Source organism: Lissotriton vulgaris, chromosome 10 (assembly GCF_964263255.1).
Source record: "Lissotriton vulgaris chromosome 10, aLisVul1.2, whole genome shotgun sequence".
Taxonomy (NCBI): Eukaryota; Metazoa; Chordata; class Amphibia; order Caudata; family Salamandridae; genus Lissotriton; species Lissotriton vulgaris.
This window is the reverse complement of record NC_141698.1, coordinates 20,022,162-20,038,342: the sequence shown is the minus strand read 5'-3', so window position 1 is coordinate 20,038,342 and position 16,181 is coordinate 20,022,162. Positions and strand designations below refer to the sequence as shown.

Sequence of the window (16,181 nt, the reverse complement as noted above, 5' to 3'; positions counted from 1 at the left end):
TGCCATTACAAAAAATTCTTTGAAACTACCTTTACAAGGCATTCCACTACAACGCATACTACATTTACAACGCATACCATTACAACGCATACCATTACATTGCATGAATGGTAAGTATTGGATAGTGTAGGGGTAAAAATTACTATTCTAACTTCAGGGGGTGCAACAGTAGGGTAAGTGTTGGATAGTGTAGGGGTGAAAATTACTATTCTAACTCCAGGGGGTGCAACAGTAGGGTAAGTGTTGGATAGTACAGGTATGCGTTGTAATGACTGCGTTGTAATGACATGCGTTGTAGTGGTATGCATTGTAGTGACATGTGTTGTAATGGTATGCGTTGTAATGGATGTTGCGTTGTAAAAGTTTCGTTGTAAAGGTAGTGCGTTGTAAATGTTACGTTGTAAGTGTTGTTTCCCAGTAAATGAATATAGCATGTTACATCGCATTCTATTACATCACGTTCCTTTACAGTGCGGTCATTACAACAACCGCGTTGTTAGAACGAGATACCTTTACAACGCAAGTCATTACATCGGCTTGCTATAGGGGGCGCGCTGGATTTAGGAATAGTATAATTTACTATTGCAACTCCAGCCTGCGCAACAGTAGGGAAGGTGTCGCAATAGTAAATTACACTATTCCTTATGTTAGAGCGCCTCCTATAGCAAGTCGATCTAATGACTTGCGTTGTAAAGGCATTGCATTCTAACAACGCGATCGCTGTAATGACCGCATTGTAAAGGAACTGCAATGTAATGGCTGCGTTGTAAACCCTGTCTCCCATATTTAAAATTATGGTTCTAGAATTATGATTGCAGATTTGACATATGTTTTTTTAACAACTTTATTTTCAAGTTACTGGCAAATTAAACAAAATACACATACATAAACAATATGTTTTTCCACGAGAAGCAAGCATTGCAAAGCATAAAAAGCCACAGAAACAATAGTACAACATTGGATACGTGTGATGTTTCCCAGGGCAATCCATGTCCTAGAGGGAAGGGCAAACGGGAAACCAAACAAGCATGTTCCTAACAGACGCAAGCATTCCATCAACACCTGCGCACCTCATGCATTCCCTCCCCCAACTCAAACCAGCTTCACCCCATCCCAGCTTACATGGTGTGCAGTACCTATCAGACCCCCGGGGTGCACATGCACCTGACATGTAGAACTATCCTTCACAGGGGTCAGGAAGGAGGTTCATATTATGTCAAAAAATAACTGTGCATGTCTCGCAGTGGCAGGCGAACTTTCCATAGCATATATATCTTGGCCCACCACAATGTCGTAGAAGGGACCTCCTGGCCATTCTAGCGAAAGGCAGTCACCAACCCTGCAGCCAACAAACAAAGTGTGATCAATTTACCTGAAGGGGGATTGAATGCGTAAAGTCCGCTCATCTGGAGCTCCCAGAAGCGTCTGGAGGAGGCGGGAGGGAGTGTAATGTGTAGGATGTCAGAAATTTGCCGAAACACGATTCGAAAACTTTGCGACCGCGAACACTACCACCACATATGAAGATATGTGCCCCGAGTTCTGCACCTTTGCCAACACTCGCCCCTATCATGTGGGACAGGTGGGCCGGGTGAGATACCACCATAGGAGCAATTTAAATGCACTTTCTTTGTATTGAATGCACATAGAGGACTTGGCCACTGTTTGCCATATTGTGGCCCAGGCCCCCTCATCGATTCCCATGCCCAAATCGCTCGACCACTGTACAATATATTCAAACTTAGTCGTTCTACTGCTCTATAACAACATGAAATAGCTTCCCCTCTTTCCCCATCACTCAAAATATCTTCCAACAAATGTATCTCTTGTGTCCCTCCCTGGAGAGTGGTGACCTGGCGAGCCCAATGGGCCAGCTGTGCCACCTTATACAAGGCAGTGTTATTTATGTAATGAAAAGTCGGTCGCACACTGGTCTCTTGACTTGGGAACCCCGTCAACGTATAAGTCTTGAAGGGTGAGATCAGCACCCCTATCCCACCTGCGTAACTTCCCATCCAACATACCAGGGGGGAAGTCCGGATTACCAAGAACCAGGGTGTGCGGGGACAGGTATAACTAAAACTGACACGTAAGGGCGGCCTATCTCCAGTGGAGTAGAGTGGACGAGGTAGAGGACAACAAAGTGTAAACAGAGGGGAGGCTAAGGAGTGGTAACCATAGCAGGTGTTTAAGCAGGAGTTTACACATAAGCAGTTCTAATCGAACCCAGGCCGTAGCGGGTTCAGAGATCCAATCCAGCGCCGGAACAAGCTGGGCGGCCATAATGTAAAGAGCTACGTTCGGAACTCCAAGCAAGCCCTCCTACGAATAGCAGTACAGAGCTTCAATAGCCACTCCAGGGGGCTTGTCATTCCATATGAAGAATCACAGCTTCTTGTGGATCAGTGCAACCACTGTTTTCTAAATACGGAGTTGGCGAATCCTAAAAACATAGAAACGTCGCTGTAAAAAGTTCATTTTAAGACAGTTTGGTCTGCCCATCCAAGAAATCTCTAACCAACACGATCTATAAAGTCCCTTCAAAAGAATAGGCGGAATATTGAAGAGAAAGACAACTGAAGGGTCCCTTCGGTATAGACACCCCAAATACTGAAAGTCATTAGTGGCCCATGTAAAACCTCTGGACTCAACTCGTAGTTGCAGACTAGATGACAAGGGACCCACCCCATACTGACTGATGTTCTGTCATTAATTTGGAATCCTTAAGCCCCCCTATACTCACTCGGAGTATTCTCAAGTGCATTCAAGGAGGCAACCGGGTCAATCAGGAAATAAAGCTTGTCTTCTCTGAATATTGTAATCTTTAGCTGCGTATCACTCATAGGGAGCCCGCGTATATCTGGATTCGCCTGCACTTGCTATATTAGTGGTTCGACACAAAGAGAGAACAATGCCAGAGACAAGGGACACCCCTGACGGGCGCCCTTAGATAGCGTAATCGGATCAGACAGAATAGCTCGGGTCTTATTCTTGGTGGATGGCGTCAGAAAGTGGGCCAAAATATAAGACCGCTAACATGGGCCTAACTTGATACCTCATGTAGAGGACCCTGGTCAGAAATGGCCAGTTCACCCGATCAAATGCTTTCTCCGCATCTAAAGATAGGAGAAGACTCTGCACCCCGTCCTTCGCGGCGGGTTCAGTGGCATTATTCGCGAGCAGAGTATTGTCTCCAGTCTTTCTATTCTGAATCACACAACTCTGAAGCGGGTATATGAGGGTGGGCCAGACCCTGGCCAAGAATGTTAGTGAATATTTTGATGTCACTGTTCAGACGTGCAATCGGTCTATTCAACCCACACTGATCAGGGGACTTGAATGGTTTCAGTTTCATAGAGAGCGTAGGCTCAAGCATAGTCAGAGTAACAGAGCTATCAAATGCAAGGTGTCACACGGAAAACAATGTACAAGCAATAGTGTTCACCATGTATCAGTCAACAGCGGTACCCCAGTATAATCACTACACGGACAAGAGCAGAGCATTGTACAATATTTCAACATTGGAGTCCAGTACACAATGTCTTGCCGTTGTCTGTGCCACTCTTAACGCTACATTTGGAAGAGCTGAGGTTCTTGATTTTACATAGTTTAATGTAATTACACCACAACTTCGACAAGAGATTTCCTATTATCACAAAAGGCTAACCTGTGCAATTGCAACACCAGCCATCCAGTCTTTTAAACACTGTTCCACAAAAAGTGAGTTTTTTATGTGAAAGCTAACAGCTGCTCTGTATCAGAGTACTGTATAGCCAAGAGTTGCATCAATAGTGGGGAAGGTCCAAACTAGAATATATTCTAGTAGCAGCAGACTAATGCATGAGGCAAGGTGATCTCGATCATCCACAGATCTGAAGTCAGCCTTTTCTTTTTTTTTTTTCATGGGGCTCTTACACTTTTTGAGGAGTGTGAATGATATCAGGTTAAAGTGTTCATAGCTTTGTTTTGATGTATTCGACTTAAGACATCCAGAAAAAGATGCATATAAGAAGTAGGCCTGGGCAGAACTCACAGATTTCCTCAAAAACTCTGTGAACGGGCTGAAGAATGCTTGTCTACCCGTTCGCGCTACTTTTTCAGGCCAGTAGCATGTTCCGCACTGAAAAATCAACACGCACCACATGGTTCGCATGGGCGCGGCCATTTTGTTTGACCTGCTTTCTCATCTCTATCAGTCCTCCCCCATCCCACTCCCCCACCCCGCATTTACTCATTTTTATCTGTGGGTGTATTTAATGTTTCTGATTTTTTTTTTATTTTTTATTTTTACATTTTCATTGCCTTTTTGTAGGCTTTTTTTGTTTTCCCTTTCTTCCTTGTGTTCCATTTCCCTTAGTTCTTCCTTTTTGCTTTGCTGTTTCCTTTTGTCAAACGTAATTTTTTTTTTTTTCACCCGGCACCATGTCAGAACAGGCAGCACACCATCTGGTTGCCAGCGTGGCGCTATGCGGTGCAGCCTCTGCCCATTTTTTCAGAGGTTGAGGTGGCGTGCTTAAAAAGATCATAAACTTGCATTGGAGTTTGGTTTTAGATGTGGTCAATACCAATGAGCTGTAGCTTTTCCCTTTCAAGAAGGGCAAGAATGTTAAGGACCACGTAGTGAGCTCCTTCCTGTGTGGTCTGATTAAACCCAATCGCCTCACACAACCGAACTTGTAGGAAGCTAGCTCTATATGGTGGACCAAAACGAGGTGCGCTGTGGAGAGAGTCCAGGCAACTCTTATTGGTTTACAGAGGCAAAAATTATAACGCTAAATGCTCTCTATTGTGGTAGTGTGGGGAGGAGTTTTGGCTTATCTTTTGCTGTACTCACAGGCAGTGATTGAGACACACAGTCAAGAAAAAATCCAAGGCCAATTTAGAAAAACAAGTCGTAGTTTTATATAAATTTTGATACCAAGAACTTTATTGGGTAAGTACTTTTTAAAATATAGATTTTTACAGGTAAGTAAAAAATGTACTTCAATTCGTCTTTACACAGCAATGCTTTCTAAAGGGAAAACAGGCATATGTTGCATACAGTTATTTACGGTGTGTTTCCGGGAGTCTCCATCTGGACTTACGGACGTAGGTGGCCAAGGTCCAAATTACCACCAGCAGTTACTCGGTACCTGCTCTGGGGCACCCGGACGCACAGGTGCTGCTCGGGTAGGTAGCTGTGCAAGCTATGCCTGAGAAGGTGGGCCACCTAAAATAACGCTGCTTATGGGTACTTGGGGACAAGTCTGGGAGCTCCCAACGGATCACAGTGGATTTTGGGTGCAAGAAAGCACAGTGGATTCTCAGGTACCCAGGCTAGGTGCATTAAAGGGCCTTGCAGTTGTCCAGCTTGCTGGTTGAGGGTGCAGAAAGCAAGATAGATGGGCCACTCTGGAAGTGGGTCTCTGCTGTGCTGACATCCCTCAGCGGCTGCTCGGTCTTGGTGCAGTGGGAGTCCGGATTGGACTCACATGGGCTGTGTTTGCTGCAAGGGGTCCAGTACTGTGGGTGTTGGCGCTATGCAGCTCCAGTCAGCCTTGGTGTACTCTCACTCGGTGGGTGGGACAGGTCTTACCTTCTAAGGCATGGGTTCCTTTTCCGGAGCAGCTTTGGGCTGTCCAGGGAGCTGCAACATGGTGAACCGGACTCTGCTTCTTCGGTGCCTGCGGACTGCAGAGGAGTAGCTCCTCTACTCCAAGGGAGATTGTTGACAATTTGTGAAGGGCTGGCAGTCTACCAGGCTCTTGGCAGATGCTCAGCTGCAACACAACCCACTTAGTTATGATTGTCAAGACTTGTGCATGCAGGCAGAGTTTGGTTTCAAAAGTCCACAGCATTTATTCAGTTCTTGTTTTCTCATGGCTCTTGTTTGTCGTCTTCTTTGGGATCTGTCGAATCTAAGGTCCTGGCATAAGGGGGCTGCCTAAATGCCAAATTTAGGGATCAGAGCTTTGCTCTGCGGAATTCCATGAAGTTCCAATGGGTTACTTACCTTTAGGGTGACCACAACCCCTAAATGACCACTTCCTGTGGAAAGGGTGCATAACCCTGACCCAGTGAGCCTATTTCTACCAAAAACCAAGATGGTGGAATTCTAGTTTTCGTGTTCATATCAGGTAGTTCACCTTAGGTGTGGGACTAGCCTAATAGGGAACGCGTCTCCTAACTAGCAAATTTTCCCTCCTGTCCCGGGACCAAATGGGCCCGGGGTAGGGGTGGCATTCTCCTGTCTGGGGGAAGCATGGGTTGCATATCAAAGACGGCAGTGGCCTTTGAAGCCTCCTGTCTTGATATGCTGATTACTTAGCCATCCTGCTGGAAGTAGGTGACCACATCTCTGGTGAGGCATTCTTTCTGCCTTCAGAGAACGTAGGCTCTCACCTGCAGGTGGTCCGAAACCTGTCTGTGGCGGAAGGCTGGTCTACACCAGTCAGCCAGTACACTAGAGATTAGTAGGTTTTCAGGGGGGACCTCTAAGTTGCCCTCTGGGTGTATGTATTAATAAATCCACCACTGAAATCAATGTGGGCTTATTAATGCAAGATGTTTGATTTCCAAACATTTTTTGTTTCAGTGAAGCATGTAGCTGGGAAACTTGTAATTATCAGTGCCCAGTGTGTATATATAGTCAAAATGGTTTCACTATTTACTAGCAATGTCCAAGAATCCACATGGACATCACAGGGGCATAACTGTTCATGCAGATATCTCCTCACACGTAATATAATGCACCCTGCTTTAGGGCTGTAAGACCTGCTGTAGGAGTGACTTACTTATATTCCATGCAGTGTCTGCAGGCATGGCACACAAGAGGTGTACCATGTTGTGTCTTCACCTTTCTCTGCACCATGTCACGCAGCCCGCAATGGCAGTTTGCATGAGTGTTTGAGGGATCCCTTTGGGTGGCAAAATACATGCTGCAGCCCTTAAGCACCATCTTTAGCCTCTGTGCCCTAGGTACCAGGGGTACCATTTACTAGGGACTTACAGAGGTTGCCAAAGGTATTGCTAATTGGGAGAACAAAGAGAATATGGCACTGGGGACATGGATAGCAGAAACCCAGTGCACTTCTGTCAAAATTGCATCAAATGCCAGGCAAAAAGTGGAGGCGAAGATGTCAAAAAGGGTCACTTTCCTACATAACTTACCACAAATTGTGTGTCATTTCAAATGCAGTAGTTGGCAGGCATGTGCACTCACTAACGATTGAAAGTTAGTGAGACCTTCACACGCAATAAATGCACCTACACACTGAAGGGTCACACTAACTGCAATAGCAGTGATGTGATGTGATATGTTATCAAGTGCCCGTGTGACGTTTGTTATGTAGGACAAACCCACCAGAAAGTTGAGGGACATATTCTACCGCATTGCAGCAGGATTCATTGCAAGGTGCAGGTAGCGTCCTTGCTTGAGTATTTCACCACCTTTGATCACTCGGCAGAAAGCTTAAGATGGCTGGTGATGAAAGGGTCACTATCATCCCAAAGGGTGGTAATTTTGCCAATATACTGAACTTACGTGACTGTTAGGGGATATATACTTTGGACACAGTACTGCTGGGTTAAAGGAGTTTGAGAAGATAGCGATACAAGTGTCCACGTTAACTAATGGCTGTTCCTTATTCTGTGTAATCTGCACCTCTGGATGCGCCAAGTTTTTCATGAGATGTTAAACGCACCGTTCTTACTGTATATTTTCATTCAAGGACAGAACTTATTCCATCATGTACCAGGGGAGCACACTAGATAGTAATATAATGAAGTCACAGTTAGTTGCTTGTCGCTTCGCAAATACGGAGTTCATGTTATCTGTTTATGTAAGTATCTGTAAATTATGCAATTAAATTGGCAGTGTGCCGATTACCGTATTCCTAGCCATGGCGATTATTAGTTTTTCCCTGACGTGCCAATGTTGTATGAGCTAAGTTTTATATTTAAATATTGGTCAGCGATAACTACTATAGTCTATGCATGCATGCTGTTTATGAAGGTAAAGTTACGCCCTGTGATTCATTTATATTCTAAGTATGTGTGAGATACTGTGGCATTTCAATTCTGTGGCCCATTTTTGCCAACCTGCCTTGAACAGCCGTTTTTGCCTAACAGTGCGCATAAAATCACTTATTTGCGGGCAGAATCTGTTTAGATTCTTTTTATTAGGACTCTTTATTTCCTGTTAAATTATAATATGAACTCCTATTACTCCCTTGCACACTTTAGCTCAAATTAATTCCATCCAGTTATACACATATTAGCGTGCCTCTGGCGTTCTCACAACTAGAACTTGCAACCGTGATCCTCCACATTGGGAGAACCGCGAAGTCTGAAAGCGTGCACGCTCACTCTGCGGAGCTTCCCATTATCTACTCCACCACTGGACCGCTCGCTGTTCTATGCGGTTAGGAAGGAGAAAGTGTCGCATTTTATCGAGGAGTGGTAAGATGAGCGCGATGCCTCTCATATAATTTTTCTGTTAGGGGAGAGCTTTGCCTTGTTACAGAACAGATCTGTTTGTAACAGCCTATTCATTATGTTTTTCACAGCCTAGCCTACAATTAAATCGAAGGGCTCTCCCACCCTGCACTTTTGAATCTTTCAAGAGAACTTGGTGAGTACTCAGTTGAACCCTTGTGCTGGTCTATGACCCTTTGTTTTCAGTGCAACTAATTTATGCGTTTTTTTCATTTAGCCTACATTTGATTTATTTTCTCTTTCAGCCTTACCCATATTAATGAGGAAAGGCTTTTATGTTTGGTATGCCGCACCCTTGCATTTATTGATTTCCATGGGGTGTGTGACCATGTATATTTAGTAATTAATTAGAAGAAATTTTGATGCACATGTGATTTTTTTTTCTTCCGCATTGCAGAAAATTATTGGACGTATTCGCCCTTGGCGAGGAGCCCATGTGCCTTTGTCCCTATATGTTTACTCGCCCAGTCCGGGAATGAGTATCTGTGATACTGTAGGTGAGTTTTTGCACTTTAGGAGAGGACTACGTTTTATGAGAACACACAAGACATGTTTTCAATTGCCAGTATCCCCACACAGGTTACTCCACTTTTTCTTTCCTGATGAAGACCCAAATTAAACGTTTTGAGTGACAACGCTTTTCTGGGAAGATACGTTTGTGGGAAAGTGGCTCTATATATAATTGCCTATAATGAAGTACAGTGTGTATAGAGTCCACCAACCCCAGAGGTATAACAGAAGTTAAAGTCAGGACTGACCTTACCCTCTAAAGTGGTAGCTTGGTCGAGCAGTAAGGCAGTACCAGAGGACAGTGTAAAGCATTTGTTGCACACACTCAGTCAGCAAAAGGTTTCACACACTCGAACTGAACTCAAGGCCACTCGTTGTTATATCCTCAGATATTGTTGTTTTATTTTTAGAACCAACAGTTATAAAAATATACTTTTCAAATCATGAGTACTCTCAGATAATGCTTTGCAAAGGAGCAATAAAGTTTGTGCACACAGTGAATTCAGTATAGGTAGTAAGCAACACAATCCTAACACACACTATAGCATTGAGCTCAATGGGTTTTCTACATTAGATTACTTTATGGATTACTTTGGAGGTTCCAGGACTAGGTCTTAGATTCAGTCCTGGGCTCTAAGCTGAAACCAGATTAGCAAAAACGTTTTAGTTACTGCAGTGAATTTTCATGAATATAAAGCGGTTTTAAAAGTTCATACTTAGAAACTTTTCGATGTAAATCTCACAATGTTATTCAATGGGAGGAAATTCAGGTTGCAGGTAAAGTACGATCGCGTTACTTTTGTAACCCAGCACTGGCCAGCTCTGGGGGCTTAACTCAAAACAGGTAGGTAATTGCGTTTCAGTATTTCGTATGATTTTTAAAGAATATTTGCAGTTTTCAAAAGTAGACACTTAGAAGAAATTTCATCGAAAAGCAGACAATGGGTTCCTATGGAGAAAATACAGATTACTAGTAAACCCGCTAGGGATTACGTTTGCAGTTCAGTACTGGGATGAAAGGTGCAGTACTGGCTTTTCCCCTGATCACAGGTGAGTACTTCGGAATTCGGGCTTTGGCTGATTTTATGGGAATATTTTCAGTTTTCAAAACTTCACACTTGTCAAAATGGGTCAATGTTATCCAATGGCAGGTAAGTGAATTACCGGTTTCCAGGTGAGTACTTGGTTGTTGAAGTTAAGGTTCTGGGCATAGACTCCGGGGTCCCCCAAGGTCAGGTAAGTACAGTTAGATCAGTCCCAGCGGCACAGGGGCGGCCGGGTGCAGAGGTAGGTAGGCCCAATAATATCCAATGAGGGAAAGAGGGCTTTCGGTTGGTGGCTGCTGGCTAGCAGGCCACGCGGCTCTGGGAGCTGGGCTCCTGGTCACTTGCTCAGCGCAAGGGGGGGAAGTAGGATAGGACAAAGAAGTCACAGCCAGCGGCACTCGGGCTGCTGGGTGCAGGGTGCTTTTGAGCTGTCGGGTGCTCAATGTTATCCAATGAGGATCTTGAAAAGAGAACTAAGGCTGCAGGCTCGGGGACGGAGACTCTCCAGGGGTGACCAGCACTTCGAGAGGTAAGTTGGGATTTTGGAGCACAGGTAGGTACCCCAAAGAGGGGCACAGGGGGCTGTAGGGTGCCGGGTGCAGGGGTGTCTTTGGGTGTCGGAAAAGCTTACCCTCGGCTGGTCGCGGTTGGGGTGGCCCCTGGTTCTGAGTCTGCAGGCGTCGTCTGGTTCGTCGGGGAGGGTCTTTGGGCCCTGGACTTCGGGTACCAGTCGCCGGGGGGACGTCCTCGGGGTCTTGGTTCGGTTGAGCCCAGCCAGGCTTGGCTGGTGCAGAGTGGGCTTGTCCGGAGCTTCCTGGCTGGCACCAGGTGGGTTGTTGCAGCAGAGCCTCTGCTGATGGGAGTTCCAATCTTCAAGAGGGTCAAGGCAGGCAGGTCCTCTGGGTGTCCCGAGGTGGCTGTCTGTTGGAGTCGCCTGGTTTTGGCAGGAGCAGGATCAACAGGCCTGTAGGGCTGGGGCCAAGTCAGTTGTTGTCCTGTTGTTAGGAGCTGCACAGCGGGTCGTCGTCTTTTGATCTCTCTTCTTCTTGGTATCGGAATCTGAAGCAGGGAGGTTCAGGGAGCCCCTAAAAACTAGATTTAGGGGCGTTACAGGTAGGGCAAGGACAGGGACCAATGTGTCCCTGTCCTGGGGTGAGTACACCCCCTAGCCTGCTCCTCACCTGTGGGAGGGGGGCATGAGCCTAGCTGGGATTGGACAGGGCTCCCCATCTACAAGATGGCCGGAGCCCGGGGTCGTGCTTCACCTCGCCTCCTACACCCGAGGGGTGGAGTTGGCAAAGGTTGGAACAGCCCCCTTCCTGACATGGTTTTTCTCTTTCTCGCCAGTCTTTTCGCTAGAGTGGGGGTCAGGACTGGGGGGGGGGGGGTGGTTGCGGGGTACAGCAAATGGTCTGGGGAAGCTCACAGAGGCGGCATGCCTTTGAAGCTCCCCCCTGTCCATCCTGGGGGAGGAGACCTAGCAACTCGCCCAGGATGTGCATTGTTGCAGGCCCAGGAGAGCGGGGGCTCTCCTACCCAGGGGTTCCAGCAACATGTCTGCTGTGTGGCAACCTCTGCAGCCACTCAGCCCAGACGTGGATTGTAGGTTCGGGTTTTGGAGGGCATCTCTAAGATGCCCTCTGGTGCATTTTACATTAAATCCCACACTGGCATCAGTGCAGGTTTAATGTGCTGAGAAGTTTGATCCCAAACTTGTCAGTCTTCAGTGTAGCCATTATGGTGCTGTGGAGTTCGTAATGACAACCTCCCAGCACCATATACTATTAATGGCATCACAGCACTTACAGTGCCCAGGAATGGCCCGGGGTACTGTAGGGGCACAGGGCTCATGCACCTGTGCCCTCACCTCGGGCATAGGGCACCCAGCTAGAGGGGTGACTGAAGTATGCCAGGGCAGTGGGTTCTGTGGGCATGGCACACAGGGATGTGTGTCATGTCGACTCTTTGTTTTAGTTCTGTACTTGGGCACTCAGCCTGCAAAGGCAGTGAGTGGGTGCCAGGGTACAGGGCCCCTGAGGGTGACATAATAAGTGCTGCAGCCCTCAGAGTCTTCTCTGGTCACCATGCCCTGGGTACCTAGGGTACTATTTAATAGGGGCTGACAGGTGGCTAGAGATGCCGATTGGGTCTTTTTGTTGCAGCATAGTTTTAGGGGAGGAACACAGGCCCTGGGTACCTGGTTGGCAGGAGCCCAGGGCACACTCAGTCAAAGCACATCAGCAGTTCAGAAAAAAGTGGGGGCATACCAATGCAAGAAAGATGGCACTTTCTCACAACGTTGAAAACCATATTATCTATGCCTTGACTGTATCATTGTCCTCGAGGAGAAATTTGGTTGATTAAAGCATTACCTCTATCATAAGGCTATTGAGTAGGAAACGAATCTCCATTTCAGACAGGCAGTATGCAGGTGCACTTTTTTTGCACTTTTTCACCCTATGGAGCAACCATTAGTATTCTGTGAATTCTCTGTATACACACCAAAACTTTCATATGGATGATATTTTGCATATTCCTTGCCTCTGGTTTTGTATTTCTTCTCACTAACAAAAAAATGTGTGTGGAGGGTCAAGGGGCATGATTACCGACCTGTCTGCTATCACCCCTACTAAGACTATGAAACATACAACGAAGCAGACCAGGTCAAACGATGGTGTGTAACTGTATTTCTTCTCTCCATTTTGATTTCCCATAGGGTTTAGCCTACTATTAATACAATTGTGTGCCTTTTGAGAATTTGTTTCTCTTATCGAAGTAATCTTCACAGTCCCCATTTTGGACCATTTTGTTGTTTGTACAAAATTGTACCCAGGTTCTACAATCTTTTGGGTGTCCCCAATATGCTGTAAAAAAATGTTTTGTGCTATGCCGCCTTCCCTTTATGCTGGCAGCAGGCGAGAGGCCTGGGAGAGGGTACGCCCTGTGGGAACGTCAGCTACTGTGGTGGTGTGTGCGCCGTAGCACTGGGGTGCAGCACATGACACCGCAGCTAACGCGCCACTGGGCGAACCTCATAGACTGCAAGCAAGACCGTGCAACCTGCTGGGTGTCGAAGTTCCGGGGTATGGTGAGTAATTATTTGGCCTTGGAGGAACTCGGGGAGCTTTGCTCTGCGGAATTCCATGGATTTCCCCAAAAAACTCTGTGAGATTCCACAGAAATGCGAGAACGGACGGAAGAATGCTTGTCTGCGCATTTGCGCTTTGTTTTTCAGGCCAGAAGAGTATTCCGTGTGTGAAAATCAGCGCAAACGCCACCAGGCGATCCGCATGGGCGCGGCCATTTTGTTTTACCTGCTTTCTTTTCTGTACACGGTGCTGGGCTTTGTATCTCTTTTCATCTCTACTAATCCTTCCTTATCCACCTCTCGTTTACTTTTTTATCAGTGTGTCTTTTTGTGCGCTTATTTTATGTTTTGACCGTTTTTTTTTCCATTACTTTTTGTACTTTGATTTTGTTTTCTCTTTCTTCCTTGTGTTCCACTTCCTTTAGTTCATTCTTCCTATTTTGCTGTTATATTTTGTCTTTTTCTTTCTCTTTCACCCAGCGCTCTGCCAGACCAGACAGCAAGTGGCAGTGCCAGTGCGGCTGCAAAAAGCTGCACACCTTGCGGTCACAGGTGCCACCATGGGGGGCAGCCTCGACCCATTTTTTCAGAGGTGGTGGTGGCCGCGCAGTTTAATATTATTATTTTTTTGTGCAGCACCACCTCCCCTCCATGCTGGCAGCAGGCCTGGGAGCGAGTATGCCCTGCGGGAGCGTCTGCTGCTGTGAGGGAAAGTGCGCTGGTGCGTGCGCCGCAGCACTAGGGTGGAGCGCTCAACACAGCAGCTAACGCTCCGCTGGACGGACCTCATAGACTGCAAACAGGACCTGCTCGACCTGCTGGGTGTCGAGGTTGTGGGGCTCGGTGAGTAATTCGTTTTTGTTTTCTAAAAAAACATTTTTTTATTTTTTTTACAAAATAGCATGCCCCTCACACTCTGAGGGAAGTTAAGTTTACGTTACGAATAATATCTGGTCCACCTAGAGCTGTTGTACGTCACTAGTTACTCGGACTCATTAGCGCTCGCTTGGGCTGATTGTCCTGTCACTAAGATAGTAGTAGTAGTATATCAGGAAGTTAGCATTTTCTGTGCCTTTATTTTTGTAGCTCATGCAGTCCCAATCTCTCAGTGATGTGTACTAGCTATGCATTGAAAAGGGAGTCTGAGTTGGCCGATGAAAGAGGGTTGAGAAGCAAAGATCATTTGTTGCAATGCATTAGTAGTTCAAAATGTACTTTAGAAAATTTGGACTAGGGCTTAGTTTTAAGAAATTAGGAATAAGTAAATACTGATACTATAGGTGATCTGATTTAGAAAAGTACAATACTACTGCGTCTGCCTGTCAAAATATTTTTGGGGTGATTAACAGTGCCACTAAAATATATATTTTTTTTCTCTTTTTTATTTCTGATATTAGCACCCAAGGGTAAGAGGGCATCACAGGCGGGTGAAGGGGCTGTCACCACCAGCGCCGCGGCCAATGGTTCTGCTGGCCCCAGTAAGTCCTATTATTATTTTCCCTAACTTTTGCCTCTCCCCAATATTAAAACAATTTAATTTGCCTTGTTTATTTTTTTCTAATACGGTCTCCTTTTATTCAACAAGTAATGTTAGTTAAATTCTTGTTATCCCTGCATTACTCTTTTTTTCTATATTCATATTTCTGTAGCTGACTTCCTCCTGTCTGTACTCTGTATCTTTCTTCTTCTTTTTTAGTAAGTTATCCCTCTCTCCATTTACTTGTGGTAGTCTAAGACTAAAAACAGATTTTGGCACTGAAGATTGCAGGCGCAAGTAAGCTATTATTCATTGTTGATAAGGCATTTTTGCTCATGCTCAAACAGTCAAAACGAGAGAGTGGTCATGGTGCTAGACCCCACCGCCCAATGTTGTTATTCATTTCTACAGTGTAGCAGCAGTTTCCATGACAGTGCGACATGGTTGGAAAGTATGAGACCCCATTGCATTTGCCAACCAAGACCATATGTCCTTCATTGACCGTTCCACCCTTTCATTGCACTTAAATGTCTCAGAGTCATCATAGCTCCATCTCCCCCATTAAGGAAAGCTTTTAGTTGGCTTGACAATCTGGCTTTTCTAACACTGTCAACCACCAAACCTCTATAGTCATAGTTTCAATTGAAGATACTGTCAACCGAACTGTAGTGAGGTATTGCGGTTCTACTTTGTTAAAAAATAATAGTCATTATTCAAGAGGTGAATCTGGTGTCTAAAATATGTTAAAAAAAATTCTAGCCGCACAGACCACCAGTGTTGGGGCAGGCAGCGTCAACAGCTCCAGTGCGAAGGAGGCGGCCCAGGAGGCGGTTGGAGGGGGAGTCCCAACGGTAGCAGAGACAGTTGGTGGTAAGTTACATTGCTTGCTTATTGACAAATTAAGTATGCTGTATTCGTTAAGCGAGGTAGATGTCCCCCTCATTATTCATAACCTTCCTGACCATGGAAATGTCACCACCCGTGACCTAAATGCAACATGGTTCAATTTGGCACTGCAGTGTTGTCTGTGCAATATGTGTCTGCATCAGTTGATGCAGTATTACGAATGTCAATACATTATAAACTGAAAACATTTCATTTCCCTGCGCCCACTTAGTCACCTTCTACTAGTACTTTACTCCATTATTCTTTTCTAAGTTCTGTCCCAGCCTACCAAAAAAACAGAAAAATCTAGTCTTGGCATGTGCTAAATTTTTCTGGCCTAGTAATGTATGTATATTTATTTATTTCATGGCTTCCATGACTGATTTATTCCTTTTCATATGTTTCCTTCTCTTTATTCATCAGCTACAATGACTGACTAAGCCAAAGCTTAGCACATGATGATCAGTGACACCCCACTATTCTATGCAAAACTTCCACCTAGCCTAATCCCTCTAATTTACCGTGCAGTAGAGTGACTTTCCTCACTACCAAGCCAGAATATTTGTTGACAATAATTTGGTGAAGGGCAAAGCCAGGGAGTAAAGTTGCCTGATCTAGTGTTTGGTAGATGGTATACTCTGACAAATGTGCCAAATAAAATCTATATCTTGTCCTTTCCCTGTACTGCAGTGCATCTTTT

The 16,181-nt window shown here is 45.5% G+C and overlaps 2 protein-coding genes across 10 annotated transcripts in view; one reads left to right on the top strand and one right to left on the bottom strand.

The window, feature by feature from the left end:
• The window catches only part of EMD (emerin), a 274,426-nt gene that overhangs the window by 217,746 nt on the left and 40,499 nt on the right, over nucleotides 1-16,181 (top strand). For 4 of the 9 annotated variants that reach the window (XM_086940267.1, XM_086940266.1, XM_086940264.1 and 1 more), the window contains exons 5-6: nucleotides 14,517-14,597; nucleotides 15,356-15,466. The exons of the other annotated variants lie outside the window; for them this stretch is intronic. In XM_086940267.1, the coding sequence (XP_086796393.1) occupies nucleotides 14,517-14,597; nucleotides 15,356-15,466 (192 nt within the window). The remainder of the gene's footprint in view (nucleotides 1-14,516; nucleotides 14,598-15,355; nucleotides 15,467-16,181) is intronic. 9 annotated transcript variants of the gene reach the window in all.
• Nucleotides 1-16,181, bottom strand: part of LOC147684358 (uncharacterized) — a 715,098-nt gene that overhangs the window by 678,500 nt on the left and 20,417 nt on the right. The gene's annotated exons all lie outside the window — the stretch shown is intronic.